Genomic DNA, 23538 nt, shown 5'->3' with positions numbered 1-23538 from the left:
AGAAATAGGAAACTATGATCATTTTAAGAGGAAATTAAAGGAATACCTAATACTTGACAGTCAGAGAAGAGAAGTGAATGACATGTTATATGATTGAAATTGTTATTCTTCTGTCGGTTCATACTTTTTCATGTTGTATATACTTATGTTTTCGTACGTTATAGAAATTCTACAAATTCATCATTATTTTCCTCTTCTTCCTTCTCCTCTTTTTCTTCTTCTCCTTCTTCTTTTTCTTCTTGTACTTAATATCATTTCTATCATCAGTTTAATGTTGTTATTATTATCTTTGATAAGTAGTTCTTTTAATTTTCTTATCTGTCTGTAAATATTACTATTTTAATTTATTAATTGTATACATGTCTGTAAGGGACCCCACTGGAAATAAGCTCTCGAGCTTTCGTGGGTTATCCTGTTCAAGCTGACTTATTTTTGATCTGTTATTTTTGTATATTGTTGTATGTTGGAAGCTTGTCGAATAAAAATCAATCAATCAATCAAGGGATCGGAGGGAAATGGTGGGAGATATCCGCCATCGCTCCGGCCACACATTCTCGGGTTCTCATGTACTACCGGTACACGTCATCTTGCACGCTTTGTGAAAAGTAAGCCATCTCTTGTTTGATGCTGTTTGTACAAGCATCACAGATTCCACTGATTACACTTTTAAAAGGTAATTAATCCATTTGTGAAAAGTTTTTTTATCTTGTATTCACACAAAAACAATATTCTTAAAATGTGAAAAGGTATTTAAAAAAAAGTAGTTTGATGATTTTACTTTTAACGGGCATAATAATAATCTGGTATAGACTACCTAATAATCTCCAGTCAGGTGATTGATCAGGCTAAGTCATGTCTAAAAAAAAATATGGGTGATATAATAGCGGTTTTAACATTTTAGAAAAAGTTTTAAGAATTTTTTTTCTCACTACAATATATTATGGTATTGAAATACTAACTGCTAATATTTTATCTAATTCTAATCGTAATGATTCTTTCTCACAATATCTTGATTAGGTCAGGGAGGTGAGTAGACTCTAGATCTAGCACCTCCCATTTATTTTGTACACGATAAATTTGATAGAAAAAACGCCGATCGTTCCAGCAAATTTTCTATTGCCAATTTAACAAATGGTCAACACCTAATGATTTATATGTAAATACCGGTAACCGAACCTGAAATTCACCGTAGCCATGCAAACCTCGGTCAAACAAAACCAAACAACCCAAAGCAATATCAAGTAAAAAAAAAAAAAAAAAAAAGAGAAAAAAGAAAAAAAGAAAAAATAAAATAAAACAAGTAAACAACACCCCAAAAAGCATAGGCCTATGTGCGTAGCTTTTCACAGTAATATATAGCTAGTTCTTATCATAGACCTACCACCACCACTGGTGGTAGGTCTATGTTCTTATATAGCACTTTTCAGGACCGAAGGCAGTCCCAGGCGCGTACACAGGGGGGGGGGGGGGGGGGGGGTAACCCCCCTTCTTTGGTATTTTTATGTGTGTAAACCCCCCCCCCCCTTCGGATTTTTTTTGTTTTTTTGTTTTTGTCCTCTTGCCTCCCCCCCCCCCCTGTAAGACTTACTTTATTATCAACATTCCAGTAACTGCATTCTGACATCCACCATCTCTCTCTTCCCCCCCCCCTCTCTCTCTCTCTCCCTCTCTCTTTTTCTATCTCAGTCTCTCGTTGTCTCTTTCTCTCCGAGTCTTTCTCTTAATTTATCACACTCCCCTAAATATCCCCTCCTCTCTCTCTCTCTCTCTCTCCCTCCCCCTCTCCCCCATCTCTCTCTCTCTCTCTCTCTCTCTCTCTCACTTTCTCTCTTTCTTTTTTTTCTCTCTCGATCTCTTTCCAGTCTCTCACTCCCGCTCTCAGGCTCTCCCCCCCTCTCTCTCTCTCCCTCTCTTTCCCCCTCTCTCTCCCTTTCTCTCTCTCTCTCTTTCACTCTCTCAGGCTCTCCTTCTCTCTCTATATTATGTTTGCTCATGTATTTCTATCTGAGTCTCTTTGACTTAATCTTGTGTACTTACTCAGTCTTTTCTTCTTTTTTTTTGGGGGGGGGGGGGCCTCTTCTGTATGTTTTAAAGGGTTAATGGCCGCATGCCCCCCCCCCCCTGCCCCGACCGTTTACCCCGTATAAATATCAAGGTAAATGTTTATGAAGAAAAACATGATAAGACGGATACAAGGCATTATAGACTCTGTTTAAATTGTATACGTCAAACCTACGTGATCGGCTATGCTCACTATAAATTGTTAAATTGGCCATGCGAATAGTTGACAATTATGGTTCATTACCAGTTTATTTGTCGGCAAGTTCAATAATCTCACACAATATCTGACTAGCTCAGGAAGGGGGATGTGACTGCAAAATGTCTGCTCAATCAGTCTAGTTTGCTATTGGACGAGATATTTATACTTTGAGCTGTCTGTCTTGAGATATAGCCATGTCTTCAGCTGAGACAAGCAGGAGACTGAGACACATTGGGCTAATAACCCAGCAGGTATGTTGAAATTTGAGCCTGATTTGTGGCTGTGGCTGCAGGATCTGCATCTGTGACTTGTCTAGAAGAGATCTAGGTTTAGTGTGACTGAGCTGATGAGTGACTGTGACTGTGGGCGTCTAGCTAGCGTCTGTGTCTGCGTTGATAAAAAAGTCAAGTTGATCATTCACTGATACTGACACAATGTTAACTGCTAGTGCATGCCCTCTCGGCCTCGGTGGTGCTGTCAAATAGAATTTGAATGCACAATGAATGAGAATCTTAATTATTTTGAGTGATAGTACTTTACTTCTAGATGTAAGTTACGCATGTCTGTGCAGCTTTGCATTGAAATTTTAGAGATATGAGTGTGAGGTATTGTGAATGGATATTTGAAAGCGTGTTCACTCGTCACACAACATAACTCTTATTTTTATTTTAGCTACGAGGAAGCAAGGTTGCACTGACAATAAAATACATGAAAGAAAGTATTCCCTTTTCGTTAAGTTTATTAGGTACTGATGAGGCTGGCCGTACACTTGCAAAGTGTAGCCAAGCACAAACGATGACTCGGAATGAGAATTGAAGATATTGCACGTAGTTACATAGAAATAGTAATGAATGAGAATGGACATGAATAAATGCGATGTATATAATGAACGTGAATAAATAGAGCTTACGACAGAATAGAAATGGCGTCGAAAGTCCAATGAAGATGAAGAGAGTTGAGAAGAACGAAGGAAGGGGCTCACGCGATGATGTGCGGAGGCTTGAAGGCGGAGATGCAGCTTCGTATTCGTGGCTGAAGAGCGGTGAAGGATCTCGACGCTGACGCTCGTGATAAAGATGTGGTTGAAGCTCTCAGGCGAGAAGAGAAGAGAAGAGAAGAGATGTGGCGCTCGACGACGAAGCAGTGAATCGCTTGATGTCGGAGGCAAGTAGAAATGTAGACATGCAAAGCCGGCACTGGTGCTGAGTAGTAATAGTTGCTCGTTTGATGCGCCGGACTTTGATGAAGAAATGTTTAGATGAGCTGCGGTGAAATGATGAGCTCGTGAGTGGAAAGAGCTACCGGAACGAAGACACTGGCAGCTCCCAGCGGAGAGTCAGGCGCCATGTCGGTGCTGACTATAACGTTCCACTGGGAGACTGCAGCCCGATGAACACGGCAGGGAAAGAGTAGACGTGCCGTAGAAGAAACGACAGGCACAGAAGAATAAGCCTGGAGAGGAAATTGCGGAGACGTCTTGACTCGACCAAGGTGAAAGCGGGAGTGAAGAAAAACCTCGTGGAGTTGAAAATACGCGGGGTGAACAGTGCGGAACCACGATGCGCGATTGGAGAGAAATACACACGTGGCCCGAATAATGAATATAAATAAGTACCGTGATGGAAAAATACTGGTGACATGAATGTACGGTGAAAGTAGGGCGAATGTAAGTAGGGCGAATGTAAGAGCCGCTACATTACTCCCCTGCCAGAATTGAAGCTGTGTATACAATACACAGATAAAAGGCGATAATATATAAATGAGCAAAGTACAAAATGTCACAAGAATCAATGGCTGATAAAAATGTAAAAGTGCATGTATCGTATAGTGTATGCACTAATTTACAGCAGCCTAAGAAATGTACAAGCATGGCATGTTGAAAAAAATGTAAACAACAAGCATGGTATGCGAACGGCTGTTTAGTTGCCATTAAATAGACATTAATGAATGACATGGTATGCACCGAATAAACGTGTATAAATGCAAGAGCATAAAAAACATTCGATACATAATCCAGAATGAATACATTTGATAAAATATTGCTAAGTCCAAAAAGTCTGGGAATAATAAAATCGTACAACCAAGCTTCAAAGTAAACGAGGGGTCACCACTTTAGAGATATGAGTGTGAGGTATTGTGAATGGATATTTGAAAGCGTGTTCACTCGTCACACAACATAACTCTTATTTTTATTTTAGCTACGAGGAAGCAAGGTTGCACTGACAATAAAATACATGAAAGAAAGTATTCCCTTTTCGTTAAGTTTATTAGGTACTGATGAGGCTGGCCGTACACTTGCAAAGTGTAGCCAAGCACAAACGATGACTCGGAATGAGAATTGAAGATATTGCACGTAGTTACATAGAAATAGTAATGAATGAGAATGGACATGAATAAATGCGATGTATATAATGAACGTGAATAAATAGAGCTTACGACAGAATAGAAATGGCGTCGAAAGTCCAATGAAGATGAAGAGAGTTGAGAAGAACGAAGGAAGGGGCTCACGCGATGATGTGCGGAGGCTTGAAGGCGGAGATGCAGCTTCGTATTCGTGGCTGAAGAGCGGTGAAGGATCTCGACGCTGACGCTCGTGATAAAGATGTGGTTGAAGCTCTCAGGCGAGAAGAGAAGAGAAGAGAAGAGATGTGGCGCTCGACGACGAAGCAGTGAATCGCTTGATGTCGGAGGCAAGTAGAAATGTAGACATGCAAAGCCGGCACTGGTGCTGAGTAGTAATAGTTGCTCGTTTGATGCGCCGGACTTTGATGAAGAAATGTTTAGATGAGCTGCGGTGAAATGATGAGCTCGTGAGTGGAAAGAGCTACCGGAACGAAGACACTGGCAGCTCCCAGCGGAGAGTCAGGCGCCATGTCGGTGCTGACTATAACGTTCCACTGGGAGACTGCAGCCCGATGAACACGGCAGGGAAAGAGTAGACGTGCCGTAGAAGAAACGACAGGCACAGAAGAATAAGCCTGGAGAGGAAATTGCGGAGACGTCTTGACTCGACCAAGGTGAAAGCGGGAGTGAAGAAAAACCTCGTGGAGTTGAAAATACGCGGGGTGAACAGTGCGGAACCACGATGCGCGATTGGAGAGAAATACACACGTGGCCCGAATAATGAATATAAATAAGTACCGTGATGGAAAAATACTGGTGACATGAATGTACGGTGAAAGTAGGGCGAATGTAAGTAGGGCGAATGTAAGAGCCGCTACAAAATAAATTGGGCGGATCCGGGCCAGGGACCAAGTCCAAGCCAAGCCAAGCCAAGGCAAGGGCAAGGCCAATTAAGGCCCAATGCAATTTTAGTAAGGCAAGGGTAGGTTTGGTAATAGGGTGTCTGATCGGGCACTCAGTTTTGTGTGCTAAAATCCTTCCCATACAGATTGCACACATCCCTGTTCAGTCCATGTGCATTGCAAAATTGGTCAATGTTTATTACCAAATGAGATTCAAACCAATAGGTCTACTGCATGCTCGTGATCCTGAAGGTGATACCCAATAAGTGAGGTGTCATATGGAAGAGCAAGTTTTCTCCATATTTCCCGAAGGGGCTCACCCCCAAAATTCTAAAAATATCTTGATCAAAACAGCGATTTAAACATTGTTTCCATGGTAACTCGGAGATTTACCAATTTCACGAAGTGAGCCCCCGAGGGATAAGTTGGGCCAGCTGTAAGGAATGTATCCATGCACTTATTTTTTCTCTAGTCCCGACTCCCAAGGGATCCCGAGCAGTTACAGTTTGAAAATACCCTTACTCCACGCTTTGCATATCGTGCTGTGCAACTCGGGGTGTTTTTCGTCCATTCTGACCAAAATGCTATGACTATTGACTAGAATTGGGGGGAGGGGCTGTATCTTTTGATAGAAACATCAGTGAGTCTTGAAATTTGAAATGTGTAGTTCTGAGTTAATGATTTTTCCAAATATCCAACCATAAATGGTGACAAACGATCCAAAAGGGAAAATTGAAAAATCGTCCAGACACCCCAGTATTAAGGGGAAAGGGGTAGGGCTGCGGCGTGTAGTCGAATGCTCGAGTACCCGCACGGTTGACAACTACTTGGGTACGATTTTTAGTACCGAATATTCGGCCGCAAAAAAAAAAAAAAAATCTGTCCAGGCCGACGCTTACCCGTGCCTGGATGAGCGGCGGCCGCTGGCATGGTGCCGTCGGTAAAAATGCTTCCCAACTCAAGCACTGTCAAACTCACCACTCAGAAACTGGGACCAAATGTCTGGATTTCTGTTTGGACTTGGAGGAAAATGGATTATTCTGCCATCTTTGGTTTTTAAAACAGCATTGTTTACTGTTATTATTATTATTATTAAATCGGCGCCTTCAACTGCAACTCAAAGTAAAATTGCATGCGTTTTCGGCGACGTGAGATACTGCCCCAGTGGTATGGTGGTGGCAAAAAAAAAAAAAAAAAAAAAATCAAAAAAATTCAACAAAAAAAAAAAATTATAAAAAAACATGGCGTCCGAATACTCGAGTATTCGCTTGTAAGCCTGGGAGTGTACATGTACTCGGGTACCTCATTACACTGTTGTGCACAGCCTTAGAAGGGGGTGTCGATAATTCAGTCCAACTGGCAATTCTGTTGAAATAAAAGTTCTGAGGAAGGACCCAAACCCAAACCAACCAAAAAAAGAAGAAGAAAAAACAAACAAAACTTTCCAAGCTTATTCTTAAATCTTAAAACATTATTAAAATATTTTTTTGCCACTCTGCCACTGTGGTTTGACTTTGAGACTTTATTTCATTTTAAGTATTAAAAGCTACAACAGAAAATTTAAATTATTATTAGGATTAATGACACAATTGTGTGCACGCTTAGACTAGTTCAACTAAGATTTGGGTGAACAGAAGATGATAGCCATAACTGTTTAGTAAGTTAATCTACACCCACATACATGTATATATACAAGACTAGAAGTAGATAGATAAGAGTACAATATCAATCATTTTAAGTGACTATCTTCTGCACCCACCATGTCTTTACCTTCCAGCGGAGACTGCGACATTTACGGAGTCTCTCAGCCAGGAACATCAGCCAGGTGAAATCACAATGGGGGACGGAATCTCTCATGGAAACCTACTTCTCTCTCCACAGTAGCAGTAGTAGTGAAGGTAAACACCAAACAGGGCTGGAAATAAGCAGTTTCCTAAGTGATCACTTACAATCCTGCTTGGCAACCTAAAAGTTTTGCCATTGTTATCTTGCTGGCAACTAAAAACACCATTACTGTTGTGCATTTATCAGTTCATGTTTGTGCAGTGGACTGTAAATGACCAAATGTTGAATATTGAAGGGCAGAGTATTTTACCAACATCGCTACCACTGCATTTTCAATTGCGCCATATTTCACGACATTATGAGCAGCAGATGGCAAGACATATACATGTACATCTGAAATAGTATCAGGAAAATGCCCAGTCCAATGCCCAATCAAACAATTGTCTAGGTTGCCCGGCTATTAACCCAAATAAAAATTGAAGTGAAAATATCACTACTCATTCAGAATCGAGATTTCAGAAATATAATTTAGGAAAATACATTGACAGAAAAGTTTAAAAAGGCTTGCCATTTTAAAGTGGAAACAGTGATTTTTTATTTTTGTAACGCTTTGCCAATTTGAATATGGGATGCTGATGTTTATCCTGTTTTCTGTTTGGACATGTCCAATGTCCAATAGGCTAAATATTATTAGCATTATACTTAATAATACATTATATAACGTCAGTAAAATTTGGGACATACATGTGTACAATGTACATGTGTAATGTATACAGTCTAACCTGTCTTAGAGGCAGCCTCTCTATAAAGGTCACCTGTCTACAGTGGCCACTTTGCCTGTTTCCCTTGGTGGGCTTCAATAGACAGGTTTGGCTGGATTTATCTGTGACTTGCCCAAGTCCTTTATGCAAGTTGCTTTCTAATTTGTTTCACACCAATATTAGTATGAGATTCTATATATTTCTGTTTTGTTTACTTTGCTTTTACAGCCTTTTACACAAGTGAAAAGATCCAGGACTCCTTGGTAAGTAGAGCTCTACTTGTTTTTGAATGACATTTATCTGTATTAACTCTTTGCTAGCTTTAGTCGATCAATAGGACAAACAGGCAGCTGCTACACTTGAATTTCATCACACATGCATGTATACAATGAATACACTCTAGAGAATTAATGCCAGTCTAGGCTATTGTTTGTTCCAACTTAAAAGGCAATTATAGATGAAATGTTAATCAATTGTAATTAGATTCCATTCTTGGTGGTTACTGTCTGGAGCTGGGCCTTGTTTCATAAAACTTGTTATGAATAACAACTGCCACAATTCTATTACAAATTTGCATACAGCCAATCCAATGCCATGACTAAAGTAGCTTACCAGATGATTTTAATGTGCTTGACTATTTAATATTGATGTTTAATTCTGGTTCAAATATTATGTCATGGGTCATGTACATGTATACTGCTTGAACAGGACACTAAATATTCTGGTACAACTGCAGCATAGTAAAACCTGATTTAGTGATAAAATCATGATCAGCTTGACTATACTGTATGTTAAAGTTCAAAAGAGAATTGTTATGTTGATAATTGTGTGCTGATCATGTGAACTTAAAACTAGGATATATACTGTAGTTTCAAGCTAATCTTGAGCTCTGGTATTGGCGTCGATGTAGAGAGAACATGGCTATAAAAAGATTGTTTATCCTGCAGTAGAATAAAACGGCCTCGCAAAAACTTGCTGAAAATCATCTTCAATAGAAACCGCAACTCTCACTTACACAAAGTGACCTGTGTCATTACTCAGCCCCTATACATTTTCTTACAAAATCGTTTGGCACATGTCGTTTATTGGTAATCTTAAACATTCGGTTTAAGTTTTGTTGGATTCTACAAGAATTTATTTTCTATCATCACCAGAACTCGAGCTTATCTTAAAGGTACTATGTCCCATTTGCAGGCCAAAAAAATGAAAAGGTTAAATTCCAACGGCATTTGAAAGATAATACTAATTAAGAACTTCCCTAAAAAAAGAGGGGCTTGAAAATGTCTTCAAGTGGGAAAATAAAGACTGTCAGCTGTCGAATCGACTTAGGAGCTATAGAGCCATTAAGTAATAGTCGGATTTTCAGACCATTGTACCGAATGGTCGTACGTTTTATGCTGCGCAAAGATTCAATCAGTTTAATTTTGGCCATTACAAGAAGTGGGTTATTGATTTTATCCTTTACAGCTCATTTTTTGTGTATTATTACCAAAGAAAAAAAAAAGCCAGTCAGTCACTCAATAGTATCTGACAGTGAAGTCTAGCAAGTAAAAGGTTTCCTTGCATATTTTGAATATTAAGACACTGTTAATGTTTAAATTTCACAGATAGGACATACATGACATATTCATAATTTCTGCAAAGTTCTACAGAATTTGATGTTGGTTGCAAAAGGGACATAATATCTTTAATGTCTACATGTAGTTGTTTTATAATTGAACTGTCATTTACCGAATGAGAACATTCAATGTGTACCATTGTTTTTCTTGGACAGAATCCAACGTGGCGAAGTTTTGACCTCTGTCGGTCATGTCCAGAGGTCAACACGGCTTTGTCCGGTATCCTTTTTTACATGTAGCTCGAACTAGACAATTTGATGTTAAAGGTACATGTATGTATATGATTTATGCAGGGTAGTATGGAATCATTTCAAGAGCCTGGAGAAAATCTGATACAACAGAGCAATAAAAGTGCCCACCTAGGGGTTAGAATTTAAGTTTTACGCAACCTTCTTATGTTTTCAAAGTATGCCATTTCTGCATTGGGCTCTAATTCAGGGTTTAAAAGGCATCAATAACAACATTTTGATAGTAATGATAATAATTTCATTGTATACTCTCAGAAACTCTCTATAGTAGAAAGTTCTTGAATTTTTTCACTAAGCTTTTAAAAAAATTGTATAGAAAAGAGAGAATACTGTGTTGTAATGTGTTTGTCTTCTTTGATGATGATTGAGAGAGAAAGAGATTTAAAAAGAGAGAGAGAGCACTTTCTGAAATTTCACAGCTAAATGAGCTAATTGTTTAATTTTTTAGGGCTAAGTTTCTCATAGGTTTTCACATTTGTCTCTTGTCTTGCTAATAATGAGTGTATGTTCATGCATTCAGTAATGACATTTTCCTTAGCTGCTTTAATACAGCATTTTATGTGAAGGTTTGGGGCGGCCATGACAGTGATTTCAAGCTTATCATCGAATGGAAAGTTGATCTCAAAGGTCTCTCATTCATCGGTACAAAGGTGAGATTTGGTTTTATTATCTTATTCATATTCTATGCTAAGGACTGGTAAAACATCAACAATTTCATGACTACAATGATAATATCTAATCAGTTGGTCTATGTAGAAAATATATGGTGAAATTTGAAAAACTGATTTATGCCAATGAACTTACAGTACATTCATTAAGATTGTGATTAAAATCAAATATATTTTCTTCATAAACCTATTTCTATTGTTGTTATAAAACTGTTGATATGGGACCAATCCTTTATTTTACTGCAAATTATCAACACTTCTAGTGGTAAAGGTGGAAATTTACTCCAACCTTTTATGTGGTTTACAAGATGCACATATCATTAATAAATGCTTGTCTTCTCTCGAAATTCAAGAGCATGATTGTGATTGATAAATCATGATTTGCATAAAGCTTGGAGTTGGGTTGAACAAGGTTATCTTACTAACATAATGTAATAATAATAAAAATAATAATAATCTTTAGAACTTGTTTTATATTGAAAACATTAGTTACTCAACCATTGTCTTGTACTTTAATTCTTTTTGTTTACCCCTATCTATGAAATCTACTCAATGTAAAGTGTACCTTATATTGTTTTGTAAATTTACCATATGGTATGAACATTAAGCGCACCCAGTCATGACAAGAACCTTGAATTTTCCATGATTTGTTATTCATAAAACGATACAAATATCTAATGTTTTACCACAGATTCACATGGATGGGGTACAGTACCAGCCTAAGTCTTATTATATTCGCCATGCCACATGTGAATACCCAGTATACTGTACACTGACAAAAATCCTGCATTGTAGATGCGTTGTCATCAAGTTCATTTTAAATTGTAAATATTCTGTATTTTTACCACAGATTCATATTAGAAAACACATTCATACTGTGCACTAACAAGATCCTTACATTGTCAATGATATGAAATTGAATTATTTGAATAATGGTAATGTTTTCTATTCTAACCACAGATTCACAAGGATGGTGTGAAGTACCAGCCTAATTCTATTATCTTTGGCATGTTTGATGGTTTCTATAGTTCAACAGATAATCTCCAGGTAATGAATTTAATCATCTATTAATCATTTATTTATATATTCATTTATTTATTTATGCATTTTTCTTGAGTGTTATCTCACATACATGTATCCCAGGGACCCGTTTCACAAAGCCTTTTTTCAATGTCAAATGACAAAAATCAGTGACAAATCTGCTGATAACCAATCAGAAGCAAGGATTTCAGTAGCTTATAACGAAAAGTGTCATGTGTCACTGATGACAAGTTTTGTGAAATGGGGCCCAGGACAACCCTTATGTGCTATTGTGAATATTGGGATAGGCAAGCAAGGCATGTCAGTTCAACAGATATAATGTTTGCGTTTAAAATGAAGTGACATTTTTATCTTAAAAAATCAAAATTAGCAATTTTTTGTTTTGTGTGTGTGCATAGTTTTGTACTATTTATATTATTATTTGATTATATTTAGTGCTGCCTTTTTACTTTGCAAGTAATTTTTTTTGTACAAGTTTTTTTTTTTAACAAGTTTTTTTTTGTGTGTGAATTCCCTGCATTGTTTGTTGTTGTGCTATGACCTATTAAAAATGCATGCAAAATTGAGCTGGCAGTGCAGTGCAAACATGTATTGTAGGCAGTCTTTGATAATTATTAAAATAACAGCTAGTGAAAATGTTACTGTCCTTATAATCTGTTGAACATCTTTACCTTTAGACATTGGTTTAAATACAGTATTCCTTTTTTTCTTCATTTCATGCAATTTTTAATTCATTGTGTTTTTCAGGATTCTTCGAAAAACAAAGCCAAATTTTGCAAGGTCTTGGAAGTTGACCAAAGCTCTGCAATCCTCACATACAACTCATATTCATTAGCAAGGTAAGATAGATCTCATTTTTTTATTTTGTTTAAATTTATTATTTACTTGGCAATTCACAAAAAATATAACAATCTAAATATGAGTAAACAAACATTAAGAGAATGTCAATTATAAATGCACAATCCTCCTGGAGGTCCTCTGAGTGCATCAGTTGGCTGCCAGGGAAGAGGAAAGCAAAGTAAATCACTGTTATCGTATTGGTCCCTCTTCCCGACCAACTGATGCACCCAAAAGACCTGCACAATATAGCATGAAGGTAATTAAAATGTATAACATTTCATAAACATACCAGCTAACAAAAACGAAGCACAAGGAGGAAATTTAATTGATATGTAATATGACACTAGGTCATGACATGATACTGAACATCAACATGAGGAATTAAGTCTGGCTTAAAAACTATTGCATATAATACTATATTTCTTGTTTGAAGCCAGGAACTTTACGATGGAAAGTCAGCAATAAAATCTTTAAATTGATAACACATTCGGTTTTTATAATTTTGTTTTCTCATAAAGTAATATTGCCAATATCAAAAAGTGGTTCAATTCAATTCAATTTCTTTTCCATCTTTAAAAAAAAGAAGAAATATAACATATTCTTGACACAATGTATTAGAATAATAATATATACATAAAAATGGAGGGATACCCTTAATAAGCAGGTTGCTTGTATGCAGGGCCCGTTATATAATATAACATTTACAACTTTGTTAGAGAAATATCTAAACATTTGAGAGAATTATAAACGGCAAAATCTTATATAAATCAGGTTACTGTTATTGTTTTTTCAGACACATGACACAGGCGGAAATGTTGATTAAATTGATGCTGGGAAAAACCCAATATCCTTGTTGAGTTGACAGGAACACTCGGCCATCTATGTTATCGTTTATTTTCTTCAGACACATGACTCTTTATCCGAAGAGCATGGCAATAATGGGAATGAATCACTGTTGCCAATTTTGAGGCAGAAATGTTGATATAATTAATCCTGGGAAAAACCCATATCCTTGATGAGTTGACAAGAACACTCTGCCATCTATGCTATTTTAAAATTTCTTTATACTCCTGAACTCATAAGATACTAGGTAAAGCTCTGAGGGCAGGGGCGACTTGATTTAGTATATATTGGCTGTACACAACTATTGTTTTACATGATTCGTATCCTTTAAAGATAAAGTTGAGTTCTGGTCATGCGATTGTATTGTGAAAGAAACTGTGTTGAATCGATCAAAAAAAGTTGATCATGTAGCATGTTAGTATTGGTGTGTACTGCAAGGTTCTGGAGTCATCAAAATCATAATAAATTTGGCCCTTTCTTGGTAAAGTAACAAGCACTATACACAGAAAGATGTATATGGGACTACACAAATAGTGTCGGGGCTACTAACCTTGATTTCCTTATCTCTCTATGCTCATTACTCAGCCAGTATACATTTTCTACCAAAATTGTTTGGCAACTGCAGTTTATTTGTAATCTTGAACATTCAGTGTAAGTTTCGTTTGATTCTGTGAGAGTTCATTTTCTTTTTTTACCAGAACTCAAGTTTATCTATCATGAAGAAAATAGAAAGTGAATATCGTATACTGAGAGCAAGAAGGATGCTAAATCATAAATGCTTTTAAACAGAGCTAAAGCCCTTCTGGCTCCAAACAGATTATATTATCCCACATTTAGCTTCCTCATCAACATTTAGCTCATGATTAAGTATAGTTACGGTTTCACTTTCAAGTGTACATTCACTCCGTGTTAGCCAGAATGATATTGAATTGCCCTTGAGTTGTGTTTTTTGCTTTGTAATGTCTAACTCCGTTCTTCCATTGCTTGTATGTTGAAAGGAATTCAAATGGTTGATTTAAGCCATGCATTACAAGGAAAGCATGGACTTGAGTTGAAAATGAAAATAATTTCAGTCCGTGTCCAATTCTATAATTATATAAGTTTTCTTTCTTTCTTTTTTTCATTTTGCTTACCGGGTATCACATTAATTCACGCCAAGAAATTTCAGTTATCTGACATGCACATATTCTCTGGAGGAGAGAGAGAGAAAGGGGGGACGATGCGGGGGGGGGGGGGGGGGGGGGGGGGGGGGGAGAAAGAGAAATACAGGATTTAGAAAAACAGAGAGGTGTAAACAGAGGGATGTGAACAAATATTTCAAAATATAGCACTCCAGTCTGTGTCAAATTCATATAATAAATTGTGCACGTTAGCATTTTCTAACTTTTTAAAAAACTCATAAACAATTATAAGTGCAGTTTATGTACACACATGGTTTTCATACTTAAATGTGTCCATGGTGTGATTTTGCTGGCGATATTTTCAATGGATATTTCAAAGGGTCCTTTGGACTTTGGTAGATTAAATACTGAATTCAAGTGGACTTTAATGACTTGTTATCAACTTAAAGTCCATGTGATAATAAGAAGGTCGTCTTGGTTAGTCATGAGTAATGGTCTTTTTGATGTGTACTCTGTAGATGTACATGTCAATGGGTCAGTGACACAAGGACGTAACTCTATTTTGGCCATTTTGAGAAGAAGTGGTTCATGTGTCAATGAGTTAAGGAGTTAAGTCTATGTTTCACTAGCCATTAACTTCAATGGGGTGTCGGGTGGAGTTAAGTCTTTGTGTTTCCTGGAATGCCCACATTTTTCTGAACATTTTGATATCAAATACTCACTTTGGCAAAATATGGAGTTACGTCTTTGTGTCACAGAATCCTTGATGTGTAAGTGCTTTATTTGAGGTTTTGATCCCTCAGACCTTACATCAATTATACAAATTGATTAATGCTATGATTGGGAAATGTGAGGTTAATAATTTGTCACATCTAGAATAATAAGTTGTGAACCTGTAAGCCATGTGCAATTGATAATTGGTTTCTCTTCCCCTTTTGCTTTCTTATCTACTAATCAACTAAAGAAAGATATAAGGAAATTGTGACATTACAACAGGAAAAATAATTTATTCATTGTAATTTCAATTTCCACTTCCTTTTAAGTTTTAACTTCTGTAGTACATGGACAAATTAAATAATTTTCAAGAAAATTTCTGTTAAAACTGACCCTATAGTTAGAATTTCTTGTAAGCTGAAATATGTGACAGCAAACATTTAATGTTTTAGCAAAACATTAATAGAACAGTTATTTATATCCAAAGATTTTCTGTGTTGCCGGGGATGAAATCTTGAATATCACAGAAACTCTTCCTCTTCATAACAAGAAACCAGGATTCAATATTACCTGGCCTTAGGGTAATTATCATACAAGTTATTTACTCCAATACTGCTCTCCCTTTCTTTTTCCATTGTATATTCTCTCTCTCTGTGTCTCTCTCTCTCTCAGTCTCTAAGGCCCGAATTCACAAAGGAGGTTTGTCGACAAACCTTGGTTTTCGTACGTCATATGACGCGTTTTACGCGTTTTTTACAAACCTGGTTTGTAAAGAACAAAAGGAGGTTTGGCGAAACAAAAGGAGGTTTGAGCTCAAACCTTGGTCTGAGCTCAAACCTTGCTTTGTGAATTTGGGCCTCACTGTCTCATTCTCTCTCTCTCTCTCCCGCTCTCTCTCGGTCACATCTCATTTACCCCTTAGAATGCCAAATTCAAGACAGTAGTATGGATCCTTTCCTGTGGTGGTTTAGGGGTTAAAAGCATCACTTTCAGTTTGTATACTGTTCTCACAGGTTGGAAGTCTATATATCGTCCATTTGGAGCCAGAAAGGCTTTAAACTCTGTGTAAAAGTATTTGAGTTAACGCCTTTCTGGCTCCAAACAGATATTCCGAGTATCTCTTCTTTTCGGATTACCGGTACTTGTTTTAGAGAACTTTTTTACTTGATGTTTGTGTTTTTCTTTATCCCTTTGCTACCCTTTATTAGACTTTCATGTGATTTTGATTTTCTTGTTTTATCATTTATTCTGTAGGTTACACACTACCCAACGTGCAATAAAACAAACGGAGGTGACGGTAGGCAAAGTCAGGACGTCCATCATTCAGAAATTAAGTGATACAACTAATAAAACAAGATTGGTAAGAATGATTTACTTACAAAGCCTCATTCACATGTCATGCAGTAAACCACCTGTAAAACAATGAATATCAAGTAGGGCTAAATGAAAAAGCTGTGTGTATGAAAGGTCACTAAGTTTACTGATAAAGCTACCATGGTGGTCTACAAAGAAAAATTCAAGCATGTAAACTTGAAACTTAAAGATAAACTTTAGTACTGGTAATGCGATTGCATTGTGAAAGAAAAGGTGTGGAAAGGATCAGAAACAGTTGATCATGTAGCATGTAAGTATTGGTGTGCACTGCAAGGTTCTGGAGTCATCAAAATCATAATAAATTTGACCGAGTCTTGGTAAAGTAACAAGCACTCACATAGAAAGCTATATATGGGACAACACACATGGTGCCGGGGCTAGTACTACCTTGATTTCCTTGTCTTTCTATGCTCATTACTCAGCCAGTATACATTTTCTTCCAAAATTGTTTGGCACATGTCATTTATTTGTAATCTTGAACATTCAGTGTAAGTTTCGTTTGATTCTGTGAGAATTAATTTTTATTTTTTTACCAGTACTGGAGTTTATCTTTAAGTTGAAAGGAGTATGAGAACTGATGTGCGAAGTCTTGTTTTGATGGGTTAAACCGGTTTCAGGGCTATGGGTTCTCTCTGGTGCAATCTGAGCTATATTTTGGTTGTGAATTCATTTTTAGACTGTCACTGATTTTGAAACCTGTCACTTTTACTTGTTAAAACAAAATCATTGTGGACTACCATGAGTTAATTGTAAAGTGCACTATGCTTTTATCATTTCATTTTGAACACCTTTGTTTATTATAACATTCTAGTCAAAGGAGAAACATTACTATAGCAGCTTAGAATTTATATCATATGGGCTATCATCAGCTAAAATCAAAGATATATTTGACAAAAAGTTTTACCAAACTTGAATATTACCTTGTATGTTTTATATTGCAGTGTTCAGAGAAGGAAGCAATAGAACTGAGGCTGCTGCTTTTAAAGGAAGAAATCCTGAGCCAGAGGAAAAGGCTGGAGAGAGAAAAAGAAATTTATGACCACCACAAACAACAGGTCCAATCTAAAAGTAAGATATGTAATAATGATAATAATATTATGGATTTATATACAACACCTAATGCATCTAATTTAGTATGTATGTTTTATTTTTACTTCAGTTTTTACTTCAGTTTTTGTCATCAAAGTTTGATAGTTGTCTTAGCAAATTATGGTTACGTCCGTAGTCCTCATTTTTAAGTAGATCATCTTTGTTTAAAGAGAAGTGCATTATAGTTTTGTTTGGCATTTCAATATATCACAATGCCCAATCATTTGATACAAACTATTTTCTATTCCTGGAACACGTTTTTGTAAGTTTTACAACGGGTAAGCATAAATTGTACAAACCCATTGTCAACTTTGGCTTGAGGTTATTGTATGCATTGGCCTAAAAAATAATGAAATAAATTTTCCGTCAAAACTTTAAAACTATTTACAGAAGTAGGTATTCTTGAAATCACAGAGCCTTTTTGTTGTGGCAAACAGTCTTCTTCAAGATGTGTGATTTAAAATGTTTATTTTCTTTTCCTTTTTTTTTTGTCTTCATTTTTGCTTCTAGTGGAATCCACCAAGTTAAAATGGGACGAATTGCAGCCTAGTAACGAAGAGCTTGAAATAGAGATTAAAAACTTGACAGAAACAAAGTAAGAACTTCAAATGTTTCCAATGTTAAAGAGAATGCTATGCCATAACAAATTAACTTTAGGCTTGGATTAGATAAAGCAGAATTCAATCGCAGTTTGAAAAATCTGCAGAAATGAATTATCCTTCAAATGGTGTTCTTTTAACCCAGAAAGACTAGGCTTCTTCAGAGCTTTTGAGGATGGGGGTATGCCCCCCCCCCCTCAAAATCTCAGCCACAAAAAAGGACTAATTGCAATAAAATTTACCACACATCTCCAAAATTATCTAAAGAATAACACTGCAACATAAATTTTGGTTGAAAATGATTAACATTGTCACTTAGTTTAATTTTTGCAAATTATAGCCATAAACGTACTTATATTACCGAATAATAAGAGCCAAATGGATATCTTATTGTGCAAAAGAATAAGTTATTATCTCGCTAATATATTTATGTGCTGCCTTTTTAATTTGCAGGGATATCAAAAGGCAGGTGATTTCAATGTACACAGCCAGGAAAGCCTCTCTCATACAAGAACTCTCACGCGTCTATCCAATCCAACAACTTCCAAACAATGTGTACACCGTCTGCACAGCACCTTTACCAAATGCTGAGAGCAACATACAAATGAGTGAGTTTTACAATCAGTTAGTGCAACATTTTAACATTCCACTTGCATTAACCTACAGAAAAAACATATTTACAACAATTAAAATTAGACGAAATTTATTACTGGAATGGCTGGGGATATAAAGTGCTCATGGTAATATTTGTCCCAGTGAGATGCAGAGCTGTCTCGCCTGTCTGGATATTTTATCTAAACCTTGAGGCATCATTTACAACAATCCTCACATGACACGGTCACCACAAGAGGTAGGCTATCTTGGATGAGTACATTTCCTTTTGTCAGGGAACAAAGCTATATGCCGAGATTCTTCTCTTACTTTTGTCTCTTCAGTTATGAAAAACACTTACCTGGATGTAAATTATACATTATAATCACTTTATGAAAAATGAACATAAATCTAGTTGGCACATGAGAAAAAGAATGAAAAGAATTTCAAATACATTACATTGCATTATGCTATGAATGCTTTGGGAACTGCGCTTGTACAAGGCTTACAGGTTTTTATTTATGTAGTTCCACATTTCAGTTTCTAAATATGTTTATGAATTTTTTTTTTAATCTTTTGTTTCAATGTAATTTTTATCCGAAAATGATTCAGATGATTTTGTTTCTCATGCAAAACATAATACAATGAATAATTATATTACAAAAAAATATGCAATGAAACAACAAATATAATAGAAAAAGCACGAGAAAAGAGGAACTAACTATAAGCAGAGCTTGTTGAAGTGTTAGTTCCTCAGATGCTGTTTTACAATATAACATGAACAAAGTATGCTTAAAATGGAATGAAATAAATGAGAATTGAAACATTGAAATAGTTACTGTATCGTTCCATCATCCCCCTGCAGATAAAGATGACATGACGATCTCTACTGCACTGGGACATACGAGCCATCTCACTCTGATGATCTCAAAGTTTCTACAGGTTCCGCTCCGCTATTCCATCCATTACAATGGATCCAGGTCTACCATACATGATCACATCACGGAACAGTTACAAGACAAAGACAGAGAGTGAGGATAATTATTCATTTCTGTCTTTTTATTAGTTTGTTCGTTTGCTTGCTGTTGTTATTTATTGATGTTGTTGTTGCTGTGTGTTTGTCTTACAAGCAAATAAATGGGTCTATGACTGCCCAAGGGGGGGGGGGGGGAGGATTTAATAATTTCATCACATATAATCATATCTGATGTAACAGATCCAGGGGGGTGTTTCACAAAGATTCTAAGTCAAACTTAACTCTAAGTTGGACTTAGATATTATGGAGAGCCATTTGTAGCCTTATTTTAAAATATATTCAAAAGCAAAAATTCAAGTATTTTAGACTTTTCATAAATTCCACATCAAGAACATGAAATCTACCACGATAATAGAAAAAATGAATGATTTGAATCAAAATTTCATGCCCTTTTAAAATAACTTTTACAAAATATTTTCAAGGATGCAAATGGCTTTCCATAATTGTTAAGTCCAGCTTAGAGATAAGTTCAGCTTAGGATCTTTGTGAAACACCCCCAGGTTTTTTTTATACATGACCACATCCGAGAAACGTTGCAAGACAAAGATAGAGAGTACCGGTAGTGAATTTTTTCTCCATTTTGTTACTGGTACCTGTTTATTGCTTATTGTTGTCTTAGTTGTTGTTGTTTAATAGCTAGATGTAGTTAGCATAAGAACGTAATGCTGTGACAGGTCAGGAATACAAAAGATATTATCGTTCCTGATATTGGTGAAGGTGTAACTGGATATATGTGAATTACAGTTTCAGTATGATTCTATAAGCTGGGTTAAGGTAGTACTTGTTAGCTCTATATCCTAATGATACTCTTCTTCCCCTGTGAAAAAAAATGATCTGAAATGATTTTTGACAATTAAGCATTTTGCACTCTGGATGTATGAAGTGCATCAAGAGAGAACTCCTCTGCGGAGGGAGAGCCAGACTGGTGTCGGGTTTGTGTTTGGTGCTAACGCCATAGACGGTGTCTGATTTGTGTTTGGTGATAACGCCATAGACAGTGTCTGATTTGTGTTTGGTGATAACGCCATAGACGGTGTCTGATTTGTGTTTGGTGATAACACCATAGACGGTGTCTGATTTGTGTTTGGTGATAACACCATAGACGGTGTGTGATTTGTGTTTGGTGATAACGCCATAGACGGTGTCTGATTTGTGTTTGGGGATAACGCCATAGACGGTGTCTAATTTGTGTTTGGTGATAACACCATAGACGGTGTCTGATTTGTGTTTGGTGATAACACCATAGACGGTGTCTGATTTGTGTTTGGGGCTAACGCCATAGACGGTGTCTGGTTTATGTTTGGTGCTAACGCCATAGACGGTGTCTGGTTTATGTTCGGTACTAACGCCATAGACCTTAATGTGGCTCATTATCTCATAATCTGGTGAATGAACTTAATGCAATTGTCCATTAATTTTATTTTTTATCCGATCTCTTTCTCTCTCTTCTCGATAGCTTTCCTCTCTACACCAAGGGCAGGGAGAAGTTCCACTTCAACTATGCCGTCTATCTCCTCAACCGTAACATCGCCCAGCTTCGGTACATCCTGGGACTTGGGACCTCTGACCTCCGTTTGACCTTGCCTAACCTCCAGACACTCCTAGAACTCAAGTGGGGCTTTTCGGTGTAAGTCTGACTAGACGATTTCATTTTAATTCATTTGTTTCCAGTCTTAAAAAATAAAATTCTCAATTGTTTTTAAAAATTAAAGTTCGTCACAATTTGTTCTGATTTAAAAGAAATTACCGCCAATATACCCTTCCACTATCCAAAAAACTAACTCTTGATGATAATTGTCCTTTAGGATGATAACCTTGTAAGATGAACTAATTGTACTCTGGGTTTATTCATCTCCTGGTAAATTTGTGTTTTTATCTTCCTCAGCTCTGTTCCTGCATCATCATCTGGAGCTAATGCTCAACCGCCTGGAGCCGCTTCACAACCGATTCCAGCCGGATCTCCCCGGTCTCGTGCCAGCATTGGGATCCAGGCCTCCATGGCCAGTCCCTACATGTCTCCTAACCCTCCCAACTACTCCTCAGCAGCTCCCAGTGTGCCAGCCGGTCTCCTGGGGGAGAACATTCCCAACAGCCCGCCTCCTCCTTACCACATCTCTGAGGCAGCTAGACAGGGAAGGACCAGAGACGGGACCGGTTCTACCCCACAGGGCGAAGAGGGATTGGTTCCTCTGGAGGGGGGAGGTGTGAATGGAGAACGTAGGGGTGGGGCACTTCGAGACAGTGGGGTAGTGGTGACAGAAGGAGAGGAAGCATCGCCAGGGGTTGTGGAGGGCGACGTGAATCACAGCAGCGGCGGGGATGCGCATGATTCGAGCAATGGAGAAGCGGCGGTGAGTGAGGATTCCCTTAATGGAAGGACTTCTGAAAGGGATCGCATTCCAAATGAAGCCGATAGTGATGGTGATGATGAAGATGACGAGGAAAGAGTAAGAGTGAGTGCTGAAGTTATAGGTATCAGCCAACTTAACTATAGTTCTGGTGATGCGCTTTCGCAGGATAGTGTCGATTTGGGTTCAGTGCATATAGGACAGGGCATTGGCTCAGGAACCACTAGCCCTACAAAGAGCAACCCATCACCTAGTGACTCACAGACAGATCAACCTGCAGGTGAAAACAGAGAAGGATCATGTGAGCAAGCAAAAGGAAGCAGCGAACAAACACCTTCGACGAGCCCAGCACATAACCAGTCGAATTCCAATAATGCATCACCTCCATATATTCCAGGGCAATGTGCAAAAAGTGATGGTCATTCCAGCGTTTCAACAAGTAAATCTCATGTGGAGGGTCAAGAGGCTGACCCTTCAGTCGTAACCCATGACCCCAAGGGGTCGGTGAGAGAAGTGCCTTTCATGGCTGTGGATCACATCTTCCGTTTTGACGACATCAGCTCGAGAGCCGATGCGCTGTCCAGTCAGGGTAGCTTCTCTAGATTCAAGTCAAACAACTCTGTGTCTGTTCCCAAGACTAAGAGCATACCTGATAGCTAACACAAGTCATTGTGCAAAGTTAGTTATTGATAATATGAACATTCAATTGAAGAATTTTACTAGGATCAGTCTTGAAATTTGCACTATTTAACTACTCAAAAAAAAAATCAACTTGGACGGTAATGAACTCAAATAAAGAGTACAATTCCATATTTTTTAAAGTTCAATTACCAGTATTCTTATAGGCAAGCAGTCATTTTTCTTTGAAATTTGGAATTTAGCTCTTAACCCTGTAGTGTAATTCTTTATACAGGCTTTAAAAATGTCTTGTCTCTATTGATCAGATTGATCAAGATTATTGGTTCGGCCTCATTTTCTTCCAACTCCCATTAGCAGAGAACTTTGAAGTAACAATGAAATTTTGATTTAAAAAAAAAAAAAATGTTGATTTTTTGATTTTTTAATTTTTTTTTTAACAGCAGTTGATACGTAAGTTAATAGAAGTAATATGATATGAAATACTGCACTGAAATCATTAAACTTGGCTATTGTGCAATTGGCCATGAAATTATGGAGTTAGAAATGGTTAGTTTGATATACACACGGCAAAAATTAATAAAGGATGTTTAAAATAATTGTTAAAAAAACTATTTAATTCACCTGACAGAGATAACTGTATGTACTTCAATAGTCAGAACGCGAATTGCATACATTAGGTGTTGTTAGGTAGGGCAAAACCACGGGCCCAAATTCACA

The 23538-nt window shown here is 37.3% G+C and overlaps 1 protein-coding gene across 1 annotated transcript; it reads left to right on the top strand.

The window, feature by feature from the left end:
• Positions 1 to 2090: 2090 nt before the first annotated feature.
• LOC586516 (UV radiation resistance-associated gene protein) lies at positions 2091 to 22963 on the top strand. The gene is made up of 14 exons (XM_030982304.1): positions 2091 to 2511; positions 7283 to 7403; positions 8280 to 8314; positions 9826 to 9889; positions 10471 to 10568; positions 11547 to 11633; positions 12375 to 12466; positions 16400 to 16505; positions 17461 to 17587; positions 18119 to 18203; positions 18661 to 18815; positions 19664 to 19829; positions 21291 to 21461; positions 21720 to 22963. The coding sequence occupies exons 1-14, from the start codon at positions 2455 to 2457 to the stop codon at positions 22840 to 22842; spliced, it is 2487 nt and encodes an 828-aa protein (XP_030838164.1). The 5' UTR covers positions 2091 to 2454; the 3' UTR covers positions 22843 to 22963.
• The last annotated feature ends 575 nt before the right edge of the window (positions 22964 to 23538 follow it).

This window comes from Strongylocentrotus purpuratus, unplaced genomic scaffold (genome assembly GCF_000002235.5).
Source record: "Strongylocentrotus purpuratus isolate Spur 01 unplaced genomic scaffold, Spur_5.0 spur5_scaffold_12, whole genome shotgun sequence".
NCBI classification, from domain to species: Eukaryota; Metazoa; Echinodermata; class Echinoidea; order Camarodonta; family Strongylocentrotidae; genus Strongylocentrotus; species Strongylocentrotus purpuratus.
This window is presented reverse-complemented; position numbering and strand designations above follow the sequence as displayed.

Coding starts and splice junctions, on each gene's coding strand:
- LOC586516 (XM_030982304.1), top strand. CDS start 2,455: ATGTCTTCAGCTGAGACAAGCAGGAGACTGAGACACATTGGGCTAATA. Junction 2,512..7,282: donor TTGGGCTAATAACCCAGCAG/GTATGTTGAAAT, acceptor TTTACCTTCCAG/CGGAGACTGCGACATTTACG. Junction 8,315..9,825: donor AAAAGATCCAGGACTCCTTG/GTAAGTAGAGCT, acceptor TTTCTTGGACAG/AATCCAACGTGGCGAAGTTT.